General features: G+C 44.2%; 1 protein-coding gene across 1 annotated transcript in view; it reads left to right on the top strand.

The window, feature by feature from the left end:
* The first annotated feature begins 1,796 nt into the window (after positions 1 to 1,796).
* Positions 1,797 to 22,925, top strand: part of INPP5A (inositol polyphosphate-5-phosphatase A) — a 232,977-nt gene continuing 211,848 nt past the window's right edge. Inside the window, 1 exon segment of the mRNA XM_032231735.1 lies at positions 1,797 to 2,744. Within this exon segment, the coding sequence (XP_032087626.1) occupies positions 2,670 to 2,744 (75 nt within the window). The 5' untranslated portion in view covers positions 1,797 to 2,669.

Here is a 22,925-nt window from a genome sequence, read left to right as displayed (position 1 = left end):
TTTTCAGGCAGTCTGAAATTTATGAATATGTTAAGGGGATTATTTGCTGTTTTTATTGGTTTTTTTTTCCTCAAAGACTGTATTTTCTTAGGATAGTTGAAACTTAATTAAGTTTGAGTCTTAAGTATCAATTGATACAGTCCTTTGATTAATAAATGATACACTGAAACCATTAATTATGAGTAGTTGTGAGCTTTACTGAAGAGCATTGCAAAGTTCAAAGTACTTGGCCAAAGTTCACAGAATGGACCACAGGTTTAGGTGTAATTTCTGGTATGGCATGTAGAGCTTCCATAGAAAAATGGAAGATAGGCTTTTAGTTCACAACCATCATTTCCATGTTCACTTGGTTCCAACTGTGCACAACACAGTACGCAGCAGAAAGTGTGCATCCAACTTTCCTTGGGGTCAGGATTTGGAAGCTTATTATTATTATTATTATTTTGTACAGGCACATATTAAATGAGCATTGGTGGCACAGTGGTTAGAGTGCAGGCTACTTCTGCTGACTGCTGGCTGCCAGCAGTTCAATTCTGACCTTCCATTCGTCTAAAGTCAGTAAAATGAGGACCCAGATTGTTGGGGGCAATGGGCCAACTCTGTAAACCGCTTAGAGTGCTATTGCTGTTGCTACACCGCTAATCAACCCCTCTGTCCCCAAGATCTTTGCAATGATGTCTTATTTGCCCACCAGCAACAGAAAAGGCCATTTTTCTACCCTGAAGAGTTAGCAGATTCTACCGTTACAAGGAAGCAGCATAAACGCTGAGGCCGTCTCTTGACCTTAACAGCAGAGCAGCATCTCGCAGGCTGAAGGAGATGGTCATTCGCTAAAATGACCCTGAGAGAACACATATAGAATAGAATAGCAGAGTTGGAAGGGACCCTGGAGGTCTTCTAGTCCAACCCCCTGCCTAGGCAGGAAACCCCACACCACTTCAGACAAATGGCTATCCAACATCCTCTTAAAGACTTCCAGTGTTGGGGCATTCACAACTTCTGGAAGCAACTTCTGTTCCACTGATTAATTGTTCTAACTGTCAGGAGGTTTCTCCTCAGTTCTAAGTTGCTTCTCTCCTTGATTAGTTTCCACCCATTGCTTCTTGTCCCACCCTCGGGTGCCTTGGAGAATAGACTTGACTCCCTCTTCTTTGGGGCAACCCCTGAGATATTGGAAGGCTGCTATCATGTCTCCCCTGGTCCTTCTTTTCATTAAACTAGACATACCCAGTGTGTCCTGCAACCGTCCTTCCATATGTTTTAGCCTCCAGTCACCCCTCATCCTCTTCCTTGCTCTTCTCTGCCCTCTTTCCGGAGTCTCATATCGTCCCAGGAGACCGGAAGTTAATTTATAGCACTTTCCTATGAAAACAGACGGTCGTAAATAGCCATTCACTGCGTGTTGCGCGATTCAGAGCCCGTCGCAAGTGCCAGTTTCACGTCCTCGCTCGTTTCGCAACTGGCAGAGTCCCGGGGGAAGCGCGCGACCCAGGCCAGGCTTTGGGGGGGGGGGGGGGGAAAGGGCTGTACTTTTCCGCCTTCCAAACTGCTTGTGCGGCCCCCCCCCCTCCCTCCCCAATCACCACATCTCCCCCACCCCCCGCCCTTCCCAGGCACGCAGCGCGGCCCCTTTTCCCCCTCAGAAGCCGGGCTGGGAGGCTGGTGGAGTTCCTCTCCCGCCCTTCCCGCCCTTCCCGCCCGGCGGGCACTTTGCGCGCGGTGGGGGGGGGGGGGGCGGGCGGCGTTGGCGTTGCCCTTTTAAGACGGAGCGCGTCGGGCCCGTGACGTCACGGGAGGGCAGCGATCTAGTGGCGGCGGCGGCGGCGGTGCTCGCCCCTCTCCCTGCTATTCCAGGCAGATGCGGGGAAGCCGGGGAGGAGGAGGAGGAGGCGGCTGGCTCTGCTGCCGAAGGGATCGTTGGCTCGGGGCCGTTCGGGCCGCTCCGCTCCGCAACCGGGGACGCTGGAAGCCGCCTCTGGAGCAGCGCCGCCCCCCACCCCCACCCCCCCCGTTCCCCGCGGCTGAGAGTTTTCGCTGAGCCCCGTCCGGCGCCCCCCCCCGACCCCCCCCCCTCCCTCCCTCCCCCTGCCATGCTCCGGGACCCGAGGGCTCCGCTGGGGGAGGCGGCGGCGGCGGCGGCGGCGGCAGGAGGAACTTCCCCAGGAGGAACCCTGATGGCTGCGAAGGTGGAAATCTAAGCGCGGAGCCCCCATCCTGCCCCGGGAGGAGGAGGAGAAGCCGCGCGGAGCGGAGGCTGCGAGGCAACCACCATGAGCCCGGGGGCTCCGCACTGATGGTCTTGGCGCCGTCGCTGCCCCCGGCGGTGGGAGACCCCGGAGCTCCTTCCCTCCTTCGGGGCAGAGACCGCGGAGACCCGTGAGCGGGAGGCGCCCGGAGGAGAGAGGCAAGGGGGCTGCCGGGGGAGGGAGGGGAGAGAAGGAAGACTGGACTGAACTTCCCTCGAACTCCCGGCTGCGCTTCTCCCTTCGCCCCTCCCGGACCCTCCTTCGCCCAGAGAGACGTTGGGCGGCCCCTTTTCTTTTTGATTGTCCCCGTTGCAGTTTCCGTCGCGATCGCCCCTTTCACACGGACACGGACACACAGACCCACACAGACCCACACAGAGACGCCGTACGGGCCCCCAGAGCTACTCTGGGCCCGGTATCATCATGGCGGTGAAGGCGGGCGCCGCCAACACCGGGGTCCTGCTGGTGACGGCCAACGTCGGATCCTTGTTCGACGATGTAAGTAATTGGAGGGGGGGGGGGTTGTCGGAGGGGGGGGGGCTCCCTTTGGCTCTTTCTCCGCTCGTAACGAAGGCAAAGGGGGGGGGGGGCGGGGGGGGGGGTCTCGCAGCTCAGCCGGCAGCGGCGGCGGCACCAGCGGGGCGCTGGGAGGGGGCGGCGGTGGGGGGGGCGGGGCTGCTTCCCGGGGAAGAGGGAACCGGGCGGCCTGGGGTGATCTGAGGTTGGGGAGGAAGGTCCGGGCGAGGCTTCCCAAGGGAGCGATCCCCGGTCCGCATCCCTGCCGGAGCGGCCGGCGATCACGACCGCAGCAGCCGCAGCCGACTTCCTCGGTGGCTCAGAGGAGGAGGAGGCGGAGGAGGAGGACGGTCGGTCGGTCGGTCGGCCGGTGCGCGCCTGAGTGGGCTTCCCCCCCCCGGTCCTAGCGCCCCCCGCGCTCCCTCTCTCGCCCGGGGCAGGAAGGCGCGCCGGGAGCCACCCCGCCCCCCCCCCCCCCCCTGTTCCCGCGGCGCTGGGATCCCGGGCTGGGCTGGGAAGACTCTGCGCGCGCGGGGCCCTCCGTCCCGGGGATGGTGGCCAGAGAGGGAGACGCCTCTGGCGTCAGAACGGGGATTCCCTCTGGGCCGCCCAGCCCCGGGAGCGCCCTCCGCCTGCTCGCCCCTCCGCCTCCCTGGGCTGGACACGGGCTGAGCAGAGGCCGCCTCCAGCCCGGCTCTCCGGGGCGGCCCCGCGGCTTCTCCCCCCCCAGCGCCCACCTTCCCCAGTTGGATTTTCCTCCGCCACCCAGACAGCCAGGGGTTCGGACTGGATTTGGCCTGTTCATTATTATTACTGTTTCTATAGGAATATCCGGGAGAGAGGCGGGCCCCACACGCTCGTAGGGCAGTCCTTGACTTACGACAGTTTCATTTAGTGACAAACTACGAGGACACACCGGGGGAAAAAATGACCCCCTGGCCATTGTTCCCACTTAAAGCTATGGCAGGATCCCTGTCTTGGGATCAAATTCCTTTGGATGCTTGACCCACAGAGGCGCCCTGGGGGGGGGGGGAAGGTCACGTAAAATCTCCTTCTGCAACAAGCCTTTGACAAGCAAAGTCCATTAATGGGGAAGCTCGATTCACTTAACAACTGCGTCCCTAACTTAACTGCAGTGATTCACTTAACGGTGGCAAGCGGCCATAAAATGGAGCAAAAACTCACTTAACAATTGTCTTGCTCAGCAACAGATACTTTGGGCTTGTCTGGTCATAAGTCAAGGACTCCCTGTATAAAGTATGAAGAGCCTTTTTGTGCTTTGCATCTCCCCTTCGGGTTGGATCTGGTTCCCACAATCACACCTCGTATCACAAGGGGAAGCCCCCTTCCCCTCCTATCGATAAGTTCTTAAGAGAAAACCTTAGTGAATTTCCTCAATGAATCTCCTCACTAGGAAAAAAAAAAAGTTGCATTTTAAGAATTAGACCGGAGGTGGCCCACCTGCAATCATCACGTGTACCACTGTGAATCAGTTCTGTGTAAATAAATAGGCATTGGGGCCAGCCATGAAACAGCCTCCTGTTGTGTTGTTAAGAGAGCATAGATTTTTGCATGCCTGGTTATCCAAAGAGAGAGAGAGGGGGGGGGGGGGTTGTGAACATAACCTGCACCTTTAAAAATACTGATTTTGCCCTTTAAAGGGATGAATCTTTCTAGGCCCCGTTGTGTCATATTGTCTTGAAAATGTTTTCTGGTAATAAAATTTGGCCTATCTTAAATAGGTCAGCTTTTGTTTGAAAGAAGCAAATACACTGATTTCTTTTAAAAATGCAAATGTGAAAAAAAGTTTTCTAGTTTCAGGGTAGAAACAGTGTCATTCTGAGCACTTCTATTTGAAAAAACAAGAAGGCAGAAAATCACACTGGCTACTTATTTAGAGTGTTGATAGCTACACCTAAAGGGTATTGGTGGAAGTTTATTGTGTGCCTGTGTATACGTGAGCAGAAGGCAGGACTGGATTATACTAAGAAATATAGGATATATTGATCCACCCCTGTTTCAATTTGTTTGGGGACAGACACAAAGATCTCCCTAAATCCACAAAGACTCCGTCTATTTTACTATAGATCAGGACTTTTCAGTTCTGTGGTGCCTTGAAAATAGTAAATGAATTTATGTGTGCCACCTATGAATACAGGTAGTTCTCGACTTACAACAGTTCATTTAAGTGACTGTTCAGTTACAACAGAAAAAAGTGACTTATGACCATTTTTCACACACGACCATTGCAGCATCCCCTTGGTCTCGTCACACGGACGCTTGAGAGCTGACTCATATCTATGACGGTTGCAGTGTCCCGGGCTCATGTGGTCACCTTTTGCAACCTTCAATGTCAATGGGGAAGCCAGATTCACTTAACAACTGTGTTACTAATTTAACAACTGCAGTGGTTCACTTAACAACTGTGGCAAAAAAGGTCATAACATGGGGCAAAACTCACTTAACAAATGTCTCACTTAACAACAGAAATCTTGGCCTCAATAGTGGTTGTAAGTCGAGGACTACCTCTACTATATTCAGGTGAAACCAAAAACTTGTATTATCTGCTCAGCTAATTTAAAGGCTGTTTCTGACAGCCATGGGCCTCTTGCATTGGGCAATTCTGCATGGAAACCCTCAAGCCTTTCCCAGGCAAGACGGGGATTCTGTCAGAACTCCGCTCCAGGCATTGGCTGAATCACGGCCTGATCACTGTTTATATGTGGTCAAAGAAACAGCTTCCGTCCACAGTCCGAATTTCCAAGTTCTCTCAAACCCATTGCTACCCATTTCGCTGGCTACTTGCTCCTGTGGCAGGTTTCTCTTCTTCCTCTGCGTTGGCACAGCGGCAAGGAACGGCCTCAACGGCCCACGGCATTTCTGCTCTTGCTGGTCTCAACAGAGTTGGGGGTGGGGGTGGGGGGGATCAGACTTATTCAATTGCTTCCCATCTCTGCTGCCGCTATAGTATGAAGCAGAGGCCTGACTGACTTCGGCTGTGGTTACCCAAGGCCAAAGAAATTTGCCTGTGATTGCAAATCAGATTGCAATGAAGATCTGTGCTACATACAGCCCGTGAGATTAGAATTCCATGAGACTTTGCAATAGCAAATCCCCCTCTTTCAAAATGCTCTCTTTTATCTCAGTAGCACACAATTTAAATACAGTCTTACACCTTTATTGTAGCATTGAATTCTGAGAAGTGTTAGGAAAAAGAATACACGCGTGACTTTCATTAGTTCAGGAAAAGCTATAAATCGTTTTTTAAAATATTCCAGTAAACGTTTGTGGAGATAAGAGGAACATGGGAGAACCGTTGGAAGTTGGATCAAGAGCCCTTGTCCTATTTCCAACAGAGTGTAGCAAACGACCAGAATGGGGCAACAACGTTCTGCATAGTGAGCAATAATGCAAGGGTTCAGGTAGTCAGACACCTCAGGGAATAGAGTTTTTGTGGAATAGAATTTATTTTAAAAATTCTATCTGGAGACTTTCTACCACTTGTAAAACAGACTGCACAATTCTAGGGAAACCAGAGAAGTGTGGGATTAATCATTGAGCGTGTTTGAGATACGTACAACTGGAGTGTGGCTGAATTTAGAAATGAAACATTTTTTTCTTCTTCCCAGTTTAGGGAATATTGGATTGAGAAGTACTGTAGCCACAGTTCTAGTGACGGGGCCTAAATTTGATGTAAGGCTTATCGGTGGCCAGTTCCCTGCAGTAGTAAGCCTGATTTCACCTCACAAACTGCCAGGCAAGGGATTCTAAATAAATAGTGCATGTTTGAGAGTGAAGTAGTCTTGACAACAACAAAAGTGAAATATGACTGGCTGCCTGCATTTTTAAAGTGGGGCCTGCAAATAGACTAAAGTTCCGTGGCCTAAGAACGTACTGTTCCCAAAACTATGATTTCTGGATTGTTGTACCCGATATGAATGCTGCTAACTACACATTCCCTTCTGGTTATACCTAAGAGCTGTTCCTCAGTGGTCCTCTAATAGCTGCAGAGATTTTTGCACCAAAAGCTACTTTCACTGAATGTGTGATTTATTAATTGCTCAGGAATGGGAATAATCACAAGTAAGTTCCTGAGTAGATGTGCATAGAATATGTCATTATGCATATTTATTCAATGAGCTTTATTTCTTCTTCACTGAGATTTATTTATTTCTTGAAACATATGTTGTATAAAATATATTTAATATTTTTTTAGCTTGTTGCTGGCAGAATAGGGCTGGAGACTGAGAAGTAAAAAAATTAGAATCTGTACAATAATTAAAAGTGTTGTCTATAAAAAATATATGAGTAATTGCAACATGGTGAACAATGAGGTTTGACATTTATAAATTAAACTAGCAGATAAATTTCCTTGCTTATTATTTCTTATTATTTTAGTTGTTGAAACAAAGTTAAGCCCTTGGGCTTAAAAACTAAATGCTTGTGATGGGTGTGAGTAAACTAATATTTACATTTGCAAATTGACCTCCCCTCCTCCCCCACCCCCATTAGTTTAGGTTTACATTAACTTGAATCTGATTTTTGGAGTCAAATCAGTTGTTGAATTGCAAATAATCAATTTTAGGTTCTTTTGATTTATCCTCATGGTAGATGTAAGGAAGCAAAATAATGATGAAAATAGAATGGTTACCCAATTGATGGTGGTAGGATATTTGCATTTATGTATTTTTTTCCCCAATATTCTTTACTGTTTGTTTGGGCTCTTGCCTCAGATCTTTAATTCTATACTTTCTTTTTGTTTTCTTTCACTTTCCTTCGCTCCCATTGCCACCTTATTTTCTTCTCCTTGTATTCGTGTGTTTCTCTACGCCAGAGCTCTTTGTGTAAAGGTAATATATGCAGATAGTTGTAAATTCAATTTTACACATGGGACACCATATGGGGCAATTAATTTTAATTAGCATGTATTAGTTCAACTCCATTTATTCATTTCTTGCTAGCCTTCTATTAGAATTATGGGTTCTGGCAGGTGTATTTTTTAAATTATCAATTAATTAAATTTATACACCCCACCCCCCCATATGTAGCCAGTGTAGCCAGTGAAACCTAGAGTAAAAACATCACTCCAACACAAATAAAAGTTGTCCCACAAGAAAATCTCAGATCATGCAGAATTATTTCTTATACACTCATGAGGGAGTGTTTTCTTAGGCAGCAATCTGGCCTCAGTGCCTGGAAGAGAAACCATCTTCAAAAATGCCAGCAAGTTGCTTGCTGTCCACATATCATGGAGCAGGGAGGTGATTATTCCATTTGTCTGGCAGCATTACTCATGTGCAAACTTCACTGATTTGGTTTGAGATATGTTGGACTGATTTTTTCGTTCGGAAAGATACTATTGATTGCCCTCCTCCCATGAGGAGCAAGGCTTGAATGGTATTTGGCATAGTCCAGTGGAGAACCAAGTGTTTCACACGTTTCTTTTGGGGAGAAATTGTCTTAAATTGAGTATAGGTTGCCTTTCAGTGAGTATGTTAAATATTTGGTTAGGGGTTTGCTTTTCCATTGTTCTTGAAATCCTAGTATTAAGTTGTTTAAAAGATACAGAGTTCTTATGAGTGTTTATTAGCTCCTCATGTGTATTAGAGATTTTACTGAATGACGATTGTACAACAATTAATGAGTTTTAGTCTTTATAAATGGCTTTTCTTTTCCTTTGCATTTAATTTGCAAAATTCTTTCTTTCCTTGAAAATAATTTTGGAAGAGGAAAAGTTGTTGGTTGCTAGCCGGTTTACTACTGCTTCACTCATGCTTGCACGTTCTCGTTCACAACGCTTCTGCGCATGCACAGAAGCATCAGGGTGGATGGTGGAGCCTCCCGCCACCGTTACTACCAGTTCAGCCGAACTGGGCTGAACCAGGAGCAACTCACTCTGAAGAGGAATGATGGAGTGGGTGATAATATACTTTTAAGGCTAAGAAATTTATAAGAACAAAACCTCTGGGTTTTCTGATACAATGGACTCTAATCCATCCATGTTTATAGTAAAATAAAGTTCTCATCTTTAAAGATGTCACGAGTCACTGCAAAGAACTGAAATATCCATCTCTTTAGAAATGCCTGAATTCTAGGAAGAAATTTGGGGTTTGTTTTAGGATTTTCTTTGGTGAATCAGTCCTGGGAAGAGATTAATTTGTTCCTGTTTAAAAAAAAAAAATCCTCCTGGATCTGAAAGTTGTGTTTATAGGTTTCCAAACAACTTTCCCATCTATAGGCATTACTGGACTCTTCCTTCGTGCATATGTGAAGAGGCTTGGTCCTGGACAGTTCTGGCAATTTTATTCAGTCAAGTTTAAAACAGCAGTACGGAAAGGCTTTAGAGTAAGCGGGGCAAAGGCATTTGCAGGCTTTTTAAAATTATAGGCAGGATGGGAGGATTTTAAGAGGCAAAATGAGTGCCGTAATCTTTTTAGATGCTTAAGACATCTACTTTACTCAGAATAGGCCCTGATCCTGCCTTGTTTCGAAGTAGGGCTCTCATATGCTACACAGAACCTGATGTGGTAACATTCAAACAGTGCTCACCTCTGGTTTAGCGTTTCTTCTTTTTGTCCAGGCTTCTGCTTTTGTGGTTTTCTCATGTTAAGTGGGAAAAGAAACTAGACAAATATTTAGAAATACCAGTTATAAAAATATTTTGTTTATATGCAGTCTCTCTTACTGAAACATCTATTCTAAGAGAAAGCTGCAAGGTTTTAGCAGTTGAAAAATAGATTTGTATCGTGAAAACAGCATTTGGAATATTTCAGTAATAAACTGTGCCGTAAAACTGCTGTTGCTTATTGTTTTGATCCATTGCTCAAAAAGTGATGATAATTCAGATTTCCTTTATATTTAAAGATATATCACAGAAAAAATAAGATTGTGAGGTTAGACTAAAAATTAGATTATAAAAAAGGCTGAATCACATTTATCATGGGCACAACACAATACATACAAAAAGCCACATGATTACCTCTGGAAATATAGAAATTGGACAAGTTGATTAAGAGAATTTTCAGTGACCTAACTAAGAAATGTCAAATCACAAAAGAAGAACAAAAGAAGATGAAAAGTAGTGGACCGAGAAGCTGAACATCCTGGACCAAGCTAAATCGAAAAATGCTACGGAATTACTGGAATTACACTTAGCATTCAGACAAATTAGCCACTGATATACATATAGAAATGAACAACATTTACACACCAGTTAAAAGAACAATAAAACTAAAAAGGAAACAAAGTCAGTGGCCAAATAAGCAGGGATTAACACCAGATAAATTATCAAGCCGAAAACAATACCCCAAACCAAGGAACAAATCCCCCCCCCCCCCCCCGGCAGGGCAAGATACCACATAAAAACAGAGAGCAAACCCCACGTTCACCAGCACTGAAGTTACCTAGTTGGGTAATGAAACATCTGTGCAAGCCGAGAACCAGGCTCCCAAGAGCACCAAGGACTCCACAAGTATTTTGAAATTGCTAATAAATACACTGTTCTTTCCTCTCCTTCCCCGTCCATCTTTTTCAGTTCCTTCTAAAGGGATTTGGAGGTACAAGTCTTCTTTATTTTATCACACCAGCGGATATAGGGGGGAAATCGAATGGCAACGATCAAAGGTTTAGAGGTTTAGAGCTAAAATTTATGTTGTCTTGTAGCTATTTTTACTCTTTGCTCCAACTATAATTAGAGCGATGTTGTTCAGTTCTCTGGAACAGGCTGAGGGGGGAGGAGGGAGAGTTACTGTTTGTTTAGTGTTGAAACTTCCAACCGTGGGACTCCTTTCTCTGCTATTTATCGCTTGCGCATTTAACCAGTTCTGCCTTGAAGGATCTTGTCATGTGTGGAATGAAGGGCATTTCGCGTTTCTTCTCATAGACCTGAGAGGTAGATTCAAACGATCCATCGTGAATGACTCCAGATTATCAATGAAATTTTTAAACATTTAAAGCTCAGTTTTCCCATTTCAGTTTGATATCACAATATTCCAACTTATCATTTGATGCGGGATTTCAATTTCCACACATAACCTATAAAGTGAAAGCTTTGGGGTGGTGTGAATCCTTTCAAAGTTGTTTTCTCATGATTGATTTGGAGTTTACCAATAGATCATTGTAACAGGTTCATTGTTTTTTTGTTGAATGCTAAGCATGTTCCCCTCTTCCTATTGGGTGTCCAAGTTACCAAAATGTTAAATTTAGTCATAGTGGAAATGAAAGACCTTCACTGGTAACCTCCAATGGACTCCAGATAAAATAAAAAAGATGGTTATGGGCAATTTCTCTAACTTATTTCTGTTTGATCTGTGAATGATTGTTGTTACTTGCTTTTTACTAACAGTAAAAACAACAACCACCATCAAGACAATAAACCAAGAACTAAAGGAAATGAAAATAGAGAAATTGCTTGGGAGTGTGTGTATGTGTGTGTGTCTGTCTGTATGTTTGTGTGTTTTATATTCAAAATTACAAAGGAAAATACGTCAGGAATAAATACTAATGTAAACACGAAAAGAAGAAACATTCTAATGTGTTTGCATGTACATAATTACAGTACACTTTTAATCATAATGAAAAATACATTTTCAATATATTCAGTATTTTTGCCCAGAGTAGTATTTATGCATTGTCATGGTTGGTATGCTACATATAGTAGTGTACATTTTAGGAGTAGCGGTTACCCCCCATATGCTTTTTGCAAGGAAGAAAATAAGGTGGAATTAAGTCATTTTTCCAGGCAGCACATTCACATGTCACAATAGGGAGAACGACCTAAACTAAATACTTTCCAGTATTCTCTTCCCACGTGTTGTTCCTCGTGCTCCGTCCTTCACTTAATGGACAGGCCTACCGTAGATAGCAATATACTCATCCTAAGATGCAGATTCCTTATTAAAGGAATCTCAGTTTATAGACTAGCATTTCAGGAGGTTCTAGCTATTTTCTTTCAAGTTTGGTTTGGCCATATATTGTAATTTCCCTTAAGGGAAATGCAGCTGCTGATGTTTAACAAACCTCTAAGATCAGTCATCCCTTGTTTTGGGTCTGCCTGATGGAAAATCTTGTTATCTCCAGTCAGTCTGGCGTTCGTGACATTAATTGGTGTGAGGAACATTTGGGAGCATTTTAAGATTTATTTTAAATGTGGGCAGACAGAAAGCAGTGTTGCTTTTGCATTTAGCTGAGAGTGCACTATATCATGGCATTTTAAAAGTAATTATGTAACTTACAAATGCAGGATTTTTCTGGATTATTCTCCGTGGAAGTATGTGCAGCATTATATGCAGTATTAAACAGTAATATTTATCTTACATTTTTTACTCCTAAGAAAATTGAGGAGATTCTCACTAAGGAAACAATACATGACTGAACTGTTTGACTGAATTCTTTGGGTCTGCAGTTGATTGACAGGCTCATCATTTTTTCACAGTTCTGTGACTGCGGCAGAAATGTGTTGCACAGGCATTATCAGGTATAAATGGGACGGTTTCTATAGCACGCTCTCTTCCTTCTGGCCTCTCTTCCTTCTGGAAACGGTGCCACTGAATGAATTTGTGTTCTCAGATGGAAAATGTGCACTCTCGTCATAAACAAATACAGAGAAATTGACCGTGTGATTTTGTCCAACATATTTAGGATCAGTGGTGAATTTGAGTGGATGGGCAGCCATATTAAATTGGCCAGTTCTTTTGAGACCATGAGACCATGCCGGCAAGTTTAATCTTTTTGGGTATTATTGCAAATATCAGATTCCTTGAAACCACATTCACTCAATTATTTAGAAAACATATATGACTACCTATTTTATGCATGATATTCTGGGTGACTTACAATTCATGTAGTGGTTAAGGCATCAGGCTAGAAACCGGGAGACTGCGAGTTCTAGTCCTGGAAGCTGGTTGGGTGAGCTTGGGCCAATTTCTCTCTCTCAGTCCAAATTACCAACAATTAGGTGGTTGTTGTGGAGAAAGTAGAAAGGTGGAGGAAAGAACGTTACTGTAAGTTCACCATCTTGAGTTATTTATAAAAACAATAAAGGTGGGGGAAAATAAATTCAAGATACTGTATAATATATCCCATCACAGTACCATAACATCCGATCAGTCCCGTATTCTATTTGTATTTGGTTGACTCACTTCCATCCTAGCTCAATTTGTGCTTGAAGAGCCAGATCTTCAGACTGTAGGCTACAAGATTGTGGGGCCCTGAATCTCAGGGGGATTCTGCCCCGAAGGGTCTGGGCGGCCACAGAGAAGGCACCTCCCTCAGGTCCCACTAGACGGCAACGTTTAAGGGAAGGGAGCTGGAGACTGGCCCCATCTATCCGACATTTTCCCCCGATGCGATAAGTAGGTTGAGAAGCCATGAGGAAATCAACGTCTTCTTCCGACTGGAATGCTTGGCAGCAAGCTTTCAACTGATACTTTTTGCTTCCCTCTCATTGACTTAGATAGAGCAGCAAAGAGCTGAGTGAAGCTTTGAATTTTATTTATCCTACTTCAAATATAGCTAACTACGTTTAACCCCAATTCTGATTTGCTTGACGTTAACTAAATTAAAACTAAACCAAACACGCTGAGCAGAAGCTGCTTTCTTTCAACAAATTAATTATTATGGCTAGCCAATAACAATATACTAGGGATATGCTGTATAATAGCGTACAGTTAACTTGGGGGCACAATAATCAGTGGTTAAAGATGCTGAATTTGTCAGTTGGAAAGCTGATGGCCTGGGTTCGAGACCCGAGTGCCACACAGTAGGGTGAGCGCCCATTACTTACCCCAGTTTCTGCCCATCTAGCAGTTCGAAATCATACAATGATAAATGGGCACCACTTCGGTGGGAAAATAACAGTGTTTCATGTGCCGCAGCGTATATTCACACTGGCCAAATGACCACCGAAATGTCTTCAGACGACACCGGCTCCCTTAGCTAAGAAACGGAAATGAGCATCTCCTCTGGAGTCGGAAATGACCGGACTGGTAAGGGGAAACCCTAACCTTTACCTCCTGTATTGTTAAACAGATGTTATATGTGTTATATATGTTGTTAAACAGATGTTATATGTAATAATAACAACACTACAGGTAATATTCACAAGCAACACATGCACACTAATTCGACATACACACTAATGTTATTTATTGTGGTAATAAGTTAATCATAAAAGATGTTAAAGTCAACTGGGGCTAATCAAAACATCTAAGCTCTTTCCTGTGTGCGTGGGAAGCAGGCTGACTGCAGTTCATTCTTATCGTTGAAATATTGGAATTAGTTTTCCATTCCCTCTTGCTTTCACATTTCCGTCTACCTTCCGTGGGTCTCGCCCTTCTCAGCAGCTTCCATTCCACATCCCTAGAGTGTGATGTCCATTGCCCTTCTTGTGACCTGAAAACACAGCCTGCCACATTACCAAAATAGGACATCCCCTTTGACCATTGCAGAGGGCCTCTGGAGTGATGCGGTCCATTCCAGCCAATTTCACTAAGTACCGTATTTTTCGGAGTATAAGACGCACTTTTTTCCCTCCAAAAAGAGGCTGAAAATCTGGGTGCGCCTTATACACTGAATACAGCATTTTTTTGCCTCCTGAAACCCTTGCCCCATCACCAAAATGGCCGTGCATAGCTTGTAGGAGGCTTTCAGAGAGCTCCTGGGGGCTGGGGAGAGCAGAAATGAGCAAAAAACAGGCTCTTTTTTGCTCAAATCTGCCCCCTAGCCCCCAGGAGCACTCTCTAAGCTTCCTAATGCCCTTTTTTTGACAAAAATGGCCCTCCACCCCCCCAGGAACACTACAAGCCTCCTAAGGGCTATTCATGCTCTTTTTTGAAAAAAAGGGCCCTATTTTTGCAAAAAAATGGGCCTTTTTTGGGGAGGTTGCAGAGTGCAAAAACTTTTTTTAAAATTTGCCTCTTAAAACCTTGGTGCGTCTTATACTCAGGTGCGCCTTATACTCCGAAAAATACGGTACCTCCCTTTTCACTGCTTTAGGGAAGTCTCCATAGTACTTTGTTAATCAATAGGATGGAATATGACTCCTTTCCTTTGGCCAGGTTTGGGTGGGGTTGTTATGTTACTTGTGACTCCAACGGGCTTTTCCACAACAAGGATGTAGAGAGTTATATAGAAGCATCTTGTCTTTTAAATTAGAAATGCATTAAAAAAACATTTAAACTAACCACAGCAACTGTAAGCCAGTTCATATAGTTAGCTCCCAGTTAACCCCAAACAATTTAAGTATCAGTCATGAAATAGGCAGAAAGTCTACTACATTGTTCTGAAAGGGAGCTGTGAAATATCTCAGAAGACATACGGAATCATCTGTGTTTGAATAGTACCTCCAGGTTGAGCTTTGTCATCATGGAGAAACATCTAAAACAGTTTTCTCCATGTTGACACCTTCCATGTGTTTTGGATAAAAACCTCTGCATTTTGTACCTTTGCTGTGAGGGATCGGAGTTATCCAGTTCATGGAGAACCCTCCAGTTTCCAGAGCTTCTCTGGTTAGTGAAAAGAAAAGCATTGGGTGCATCTTCTCATATTCTCCAATATTCGTATTTCAGTTCCAGGTGCCCCTGGTATAGATTTGAAATGACTCACATTTGTTGCATGTGGTCAAGAACTCTTGGGAGTCAAAAGTGTGGACGTAGTCGTACAATTTCAGTAGAGTTGTGACTCAAGATAGCATCAAATATTTTCCCTCCCATGACTTTGAAACCTGCTTTCCTTATGTTATTGCAGCAAGTAACCTAAATTTGGAAACCTAAAATTCCCCCGGAAACTGCACAGGTCATTTTCCCACAGGAACCTTTGGCAAAGTAAACTTCATTTGGTGTTAGAAATGTTATCTGTCCCAATTTTTCATTTCTTCTTTCTAGTCGCATATCTAGTATTCTAATTTGATTTGATAAATTTGAGGATTTGTCTCCTTAAAGATTGTACAGATTTTATAGCTGGGATAATCTGTTTATCCTTTGGGATTTTATTCCTCTTGGTAATTTATTCTTGGTGGAACTGACTGAAAATGCCCTCTAGTCTTGATCCTGTGCTGGCAAATGTTACAGCTGAAAGATAGAAGCAGCACACTTGTGATGTCAATGATGATTTTACATTTTTAATACATGTACGGATACAAGTAAATAAGATAGGATAATTAAGTTGCTTACATTGTTGAAAAGGATGATACCTCTAGTTCTTGTACTACAGGTAGTTCTTGTCTTATGACCACAAATGAGCCCCAAATTTCTGCTGCTAAGCAAAATATTTGTTAAGTGATTTTTCTCCCATTTTATGAACGTTCTTGCCATAGTTGTTAAGGTCAATCTGGCTTTCCCATTGATTTTGCTTGTCAGAAGGATGCAAAAGGCAATCACATGATCCTGGAATGCTGCAACCATCACAAATATGAGTCAGTTGCCAAACTTCCAAATTTTATTCCAGTGACCGTGGGGGAAGCTGCAATGGTCATAAGTTTGAAAAATGGTCATAAGTTACTTTTTTCCAGTGCTGTTGTAACTTTGAATAGTCACTAAATAAACTGTTGTAAGTCTATCTGTACTATGTAATATAGCTGCTGCTGTGTATAGTATTATATACTTAAAAACAATACCCTGTTTCCCCCAAAATAAGACCTCCCTGGATAATAAGCCCAATTGGGCTTTTGAGCACATGCGCTAAAATAAGCCCTCCCCCCAAAAATAAGACCTCCCTGAAAATATTGCAACACAGCAGCAGCCATAAGGTGACCACTCTTGCCGTCTCCTGCACCTCAAAAATAATAAGACCTCCCCGAAAATAAGGCCAAGTACTTATTTGGGGGGGGGTCAAAAGAAAATAAGACCCTGTCTTATTTTTGGGGAAATACGATAAGTAATAGAATGTTTGTAAGTGAAAAATTGGGGCTATGAGCAGAGGAACCGAAAGAACTTGTAGTATGGTCTCCATGGCTCTGTTAGGTTGAAGTATTTGTATTGAGTGTTTTATTCAAAAAACTGTGAAACTAGACTAGTTTATCCATGCACATTAATTACAGAATGCAAATCTTTTTACACTGCAGCATTCCATAATTTGGATGTATTTAATAAAAGTTGAACTTTTAGAATCCATTGCTTTAAAACTACAGTGATGAGCTGGCATCCACGCAACAATTTCTGGCACATTTCTGTTTTACTGTTACTAAAATTCTAGATTTCCTAACAAAAATAAATCTTAATCTCTTCTCAAGAATAATTTAGGTTTCATTTCTAAAAAGTGGTGGGGGATGAAACAAAGACTTCTCTTCCTTTTGACATCTTATATGTTTCAGAAAACACAGTGTGCTTGCCTGGTTTGAAACACGAGTTGAGAAATCATCTAAAGCTTCCTGGTTGTTTATTAGGGAATTCTTCAAAGTTGCATTGGTGGAGCTTTAATGCTTTTAATCTCACAAGGGTACCCTGCTGATTCTTTGAGAAATAATTGCTTTGAATATCATCTGTCCCAAATTTCTGAGGAGAAGAGTCTAGATTTCATATACCGATAACAGACAATCCTTACGAAGGATCCTTCTGGTATCATAAATCCAGTTGGGACAAAACTAATCAAAAGGGAACCATGGGGGGGGGGCGACGCTCAGGAGCACCCCAAGCCTTACAGAAGTATGTCCTGCAAAATGGAAATGACATGGAAGGAGAAGAAACGGGTATGAAGAAAATGCAGCCTGATAGGAAGAAAGCAGGCTTGGTAGCCATGGAATGCCATGGATGGAGGTTTAAACTGGGAAAGGAAGGGAAAGTATATGATTAGTTGACCTTGAATATAAACAGTTCTATTAGAAGAGGCTGGTCCTGCTTTTTAGGAATCTTGAGTATTTATTTGACCACCCAAAGCGGTGTTCCTCAACCTTGGAAACTTTAAGATGCGTGGACTTTAATTCCCAGAAGACCCTCTCCAGTCACAGCAGCGTCCTGTCTGGGAAATTCTGGAACTTGAAGTCTATGCATCAGTTCCTGAGAATAAGAATCGTTGCCCTAAGACAAGGCTACTAAAGCTCAAGTTTTCTTCCTCCCAACTCAACCCTTTAACCACTAGACCAACGGTTCTCAATCTGTGGGTTGCGACCCCTTTGGGGGTCAAACAACCCTTTCATAGGGGTCGCCTAAGACCATCTACCTCCACCGGCGTCGCCCATGCTCAGGAGCACATCCTGAAGCGGCAGGTGCATGAAGAACGCCGGGTGGCGAAGCAGCCTCTCCCAGCTCCTGGCGCAACCCAGACACTGCTCCGCCCGGTCTCCATGCCAGGGAAAGGCCAAGTCGCTGAAGGGGGAGGATTAGCCTAGGCTCCACTTCAGCCCAGCCGCCTGCACAGGGACTTGAAGATGCCCGGAGAGCAGGAGACCGGCGGGGCAGTTGGGCCACCCACTTCAGCCGGCGGGAAGGGCTCTCGCCCAGGCAGGCACATGCCGGGATTCAAGCCGCCTTGGGCCTGGATGCTGCTTTTGCCGCCCCTGCCGCCGGTCCTGTCCTGTGGGCTAAACTGACTTCAGAGGCTTTCTGACCCCCCCCAGGAAGGGCTGGCAGGAGAGGTTGGAGGGGAGGACAGGCCCCGCCCACCCATTCCTTCCATCCCAAGGAATTCCACTTGGGACAGAAGGACAATTTGATGTAACTTAAGCCTCCATTTAAATTCCCAATTAAATGGCAACTTCTTAATCTGTGTTAAATCAATTTCTCACATGAATTAATCGCTACGCACTCCCATGCCTGGTTGTAACGATTCTAAGAAAGAAAGAAAGAAGAAAGAAAGAAAGGAAGAAGGAAGGCCAGAGAGGAAGGAAGTGAGCGAGAGAGAGGAGAGGAGAAGAGGAGAAGAGAGAGAAAGAGAGAAGAGGGAGAAATGGAGAGAAATGGGAGGGGGAGGAGGAAAGGAAGGAAAGAAAGAAAAAGAAAGAAAGAAGGGAAAAGGGAGGAGGAATGGAAAGGAAAGGAAAGAAGAACGAAGAAAAGCGGAGGAATGAAAAGAAAGAAAGAAGAAAGAAAGGGAAAGAAAATGGAGGGAGTAATGGAAGGAAAGAGAAAGAAAGAAAAAGGAAGGAGGGAGGAATGGAAAGAAAGAAAGAAGAAAAGGGAGGGGAGGAATGGAAGGAAAGAAAGAGAGAAAGAAAGAAAGAAAAAGAAAGGAGGGAGGAATGGAAGGAAAGAAAGAAAGAGAAAGAAAGAAAGAAAAAGAAGAAAAGGGAGGGAGGAATGGAAAAAAAGAAAAAACTGGGTGGGTGGGTGGGTGGGGGAAACGGAATGTAAAAAAAAGTAAACTTAATAAAATGAAACTCATGTAAACCACCAACTGCAGGGAGGTCGTTTTATCCTGGAAAATCCCAACCTGGTTGATCTTCTCCCAAACCAAGATTGGCAGATTAATCACTACGCTTTAATTATGTTCAATTTGTAATAATGAAAATACATCCTGCATATCAGATATTTACATTGCGATTCATAACAGTAGCAAAATTACAGTTATGAAGTAGCAACCAAAATAATTTTACGGTTGGGGGGGGTCACCACACCTTGAGGAACCGTATTAAAGGGCTGCGGCCTTGGGAAGGTTGAGAACCACTGCACTAGAGCAACTAACTGTCCTAATGAATTACAGGTGGTCCTTGACTTATGACCACAATTGAGTCCAAAATTTCTGTTACTAAGCGAGACAGTTATTATGATTTTATTGCTGTAGCTGAATCATTGCAGCTGTTAAGTTGGTAAACCAGTTAAGTGAGTCTGGCTTCCCCATTGACTGGTCGGAAGGTCGTAAAGAGCAATTATGTGACCCATAAGGGACTCTTGGCCAATATGAACCAGTTGCCAAGCATCCAAATTTTGATCACGTGACCCCGGAGCCGCTGCAACGGTCCTAAGTCTGAAAAGTGGTTATAAGTCATTTTCAGTACTTTTGTGACTTCAGGCGGTCGTTGAACAAAGCTGAGGACTTCCTGTGTGCTCTGGCCTGAAACATTTAGTTTTGCCTTGATATCTAAACAAGAATTTTATCACCACACTCCTCTTGAGAAGGTCTGTTTAGGAATCTGCAGATGCTTATGTATTGATTTTTCACTACTTTCCCGTAATCAAGTGAACTGATTAAAACAATAATTGTATGATGTAACATGATGTGAAGCTACACAAGGCTGTTTTGCTAGGTATGTAAGGAGATTTATGACTCAGTAGAATGTTAGACCTTAAGCCATTTTAAGATGTGTGAACTTCAACTCCCAGAACACCTCAGCCAGCAGAGGTCCACACATTTTTACAATGGCTAAGGTTGGGAAATTCTGGTCTAACAGGACTTGGGCAAGGAGAGGATGAAGCAAGACAATCACAGGAGAGATTTGAACCATTACAGATTTCTTGGGTCAGGGAAAGATGAGAAATAAGTTCAAGAATGGCTCCACTCAAATTACTGCAGGAATATATTGATCTGCAGGATTGCTTTGAAAGACTTTCTGTTATATTACCCTACTGGCAATAAAGATATTTTCAAAAGTCCAAGAGGTTCTTATTTCCTGCATTTGCCTTGCAGAGCTTGACAATTATTTTGTGAACTTTCCTTTCTCTTTTTCTGTTATGTTTACTTTTTTTTCTTTTGCTGCACATTATAATGTAAAAAAACCCCATCCCGCTGTAGCCCCATGTGAATGCAGTGTTTGCATTTCCATTTCAAGAGGAAATGTTACTAAAGCTTATTTGACCAGTTGCCCTGCAGATAAAGCGACTTTTCGTATTTCTTGCACTGTACTCCCTTAATGACAAATAGCTTGTAATACGTTTCTGAGATGAGTAAGAGGAAGTGTCCAGATTCATTTAGGACCCCAGGGTGAACAACTGATACTCAGCTTCCATATTTCTATTATTTATGTGCAGCTTTTAGTTTTTTAAGCATCATAGGGGAAAATTTTTTTCCCCAGTGATTCAGTTATTAGCATTTTTTGACAACCTAAGCTTAGGAAGCACTGTAGTGCAATAATGATCCTACTTGATCTATGATATGGAACAATTTTAGGTTCTCCAGACATATGAATTTATTTGCCTTGGACAATTACTCTCTTCTCCAAACAAGTCTGCAGAAATTATTCTCCACTTCAACACATAAATTCTTCCAATGTTGGACAGATTGTGGAAGTTATTAAACTAAATATAAAATTAGAAAAAGTAAGGACACAACCAAAAAACCCAGATGTATTTTCTAGATTATATAATGAATGCATTTTCCTTGTGGGCAAGCAGCATACGAGGGAAGAGTGTCCTTAGCAGGTTTATAACTGACCCTTCCGGTTATAAACTCTGTGAAAGAGAAATATAGAGAGAGGGAAAATGTAGTCTTTCTTGATCAGTGTTTCTCAACCATAATAACTTTTAAGATGTGGGGACTTCAACTCCCAGAATTCTCTAGCCACCATGCTGACATGGCATGGCTGACTGGGAAATTCTGGGAATTGGAGTCCCCACATATCCTAAAATTCCTGAGGTTGAGAAACATTGTTTTAAGCACTTCTAAAACTTATACACAGAAACTCCAATTATTAGTTGAACCCATAATTTTCATTCTAAAGCAATCGGTATTGCACTGTGTACTGTCACTGAGGGATAGGTTGGTGAGGGGGGGGGTATCATTTATTTCTATAATATGTTTTTATTGGTTGCAAGCCACCTAGAGTTGCAATGAGCACACAGATAAATCAAGGAAGGAAGGAAGGAAGGAAGGAAGGAAGGAAGGAATAAATAGCCACTCCTCTCTCCATAGGGCTACTCTAGGCAGCTTATTCCTCTCTGGCCTCCAAGGTTTTAAAATAACACAAACCAAACCATTAAGAGAGGTCATCTACGTAATTGTTTTCATTAGCTAATTGGCAAAACTCCAGGAGACGTGTACCATTGGGTAGGAAATCCAGGTTCTGCTGATGCTGCAGCCTCGCTTGAAATCCAGATGGGCAGGTTTACAAGGATAGACTAGGTTTCCTTCCTCCAGCCCCCCTGCAGGACATGAAGCAACACCATGAAACGGTCTGCTTGGCCAGCTGCCGTGCCCAGGGGGCCAAATGCAATACAGGAAGCGAGAATCAGTGGAATCAGTGAAGGAGAGTTGCAGGGTGGCAGTACTGAAATTTGCTAAACCTCTCTGTCCATGATGGGCAAGGTAGCAGGTAGCATCAAGTGAGCAGTGAGTCTCCGGCACCCGGATCAAGCATAGTGGCCTGAAAGGACAAAGTGGCAACAACTTACCTTCTAGGCCAGGGGTGTCAAACTCAAGGCCCGGGGGCCGGATCCCTGGGGCCATTCTGGAAACAGTGAAGAACTGGCCTGCAGTGCCTCTGCCAGCAAAAACAGAGCTGGGCGGGGGGGGGGGTTGCGTATGGCCCTCCTGAGCTCCGTTTTCGCTGGCAGAGGCTTGCAGGAGGTTGTTGTGCCAGGTGCCAGTGGCCAGAAGAGCTGGCAGCAGATTCGGACAGTGAGGAGGCTGGGGAGGAAGCTGGGCCAGTCCTGGAGTCCGGGGAAGGCTCTGGTGAGGGCTCTGGGTCGGAGGCAGAGAGGGGGCCGTATGCCAGTTATCAGCTGCCTTCAGAGTCAGACATCAGTGAGGCAGACGAACAGCTGGAGCCTGTTCCCAGTGTGCGCATGTGCAGAGTTGCCACATGAAGGGACCAGCTAAAGAACAGGGGTCGACTTGAGAGTAAAGCCACAGGTGGACGATGGAGGGCCCCTCCCAGAGGGAATAAAAGAGGAGCGAAAGGGGAGTGGAGTTTGCAGGAGACAATTGTTTTGCTTAATTGGTTTGTGACCCTCCGAGACTCCTTGCCAAGTTCTGCAGAGATCGGCCTGTCAGCTCTCCAAGCCAGATAAGGTCTGTGACCATAAATCCTCCCTTGAAAGACTTTGCTGGATGTGAATGAGCAGAATTCACAGTAAATTAATAAAAGGGTTTTTTGTGGGGACAAGGATTTTTCTTTATGCTCTTGGGAAGCCTCGGTCAGAACAGAGGCTGTCGCAGCAGAAACGGAGCTTGGGAGCCTGTTTTTGGTGCCAGAGTGCTCTGGCCATCACAGGGGCCCCCGACCCAAGTGATGTTGAGGTGGCCACGCCCACCCCGGTCCCCCAAGGTCAAACACAACCTTGATGCGGCCCTCGATGG

This window comes from Thamnophis elegans, chromosome 15, assembly GCF_009769535.1.
Source record: "Thamnophis elegans isolate rThaEle1 chromosome 15, rThaEle1.pri, whole genome shotgun sequence".
Classification (NCBI taxonomy): Eukaryota; Metazoa; Chordata; class Lepidosauria; order Squamata; family Colubridae; genus Thamnophis; species Thamnophis elegans.
Note: the sequence above shows the minus strand (reverse complement) of the source record. Positions and strands in the feature narration are given on the sequence as shown.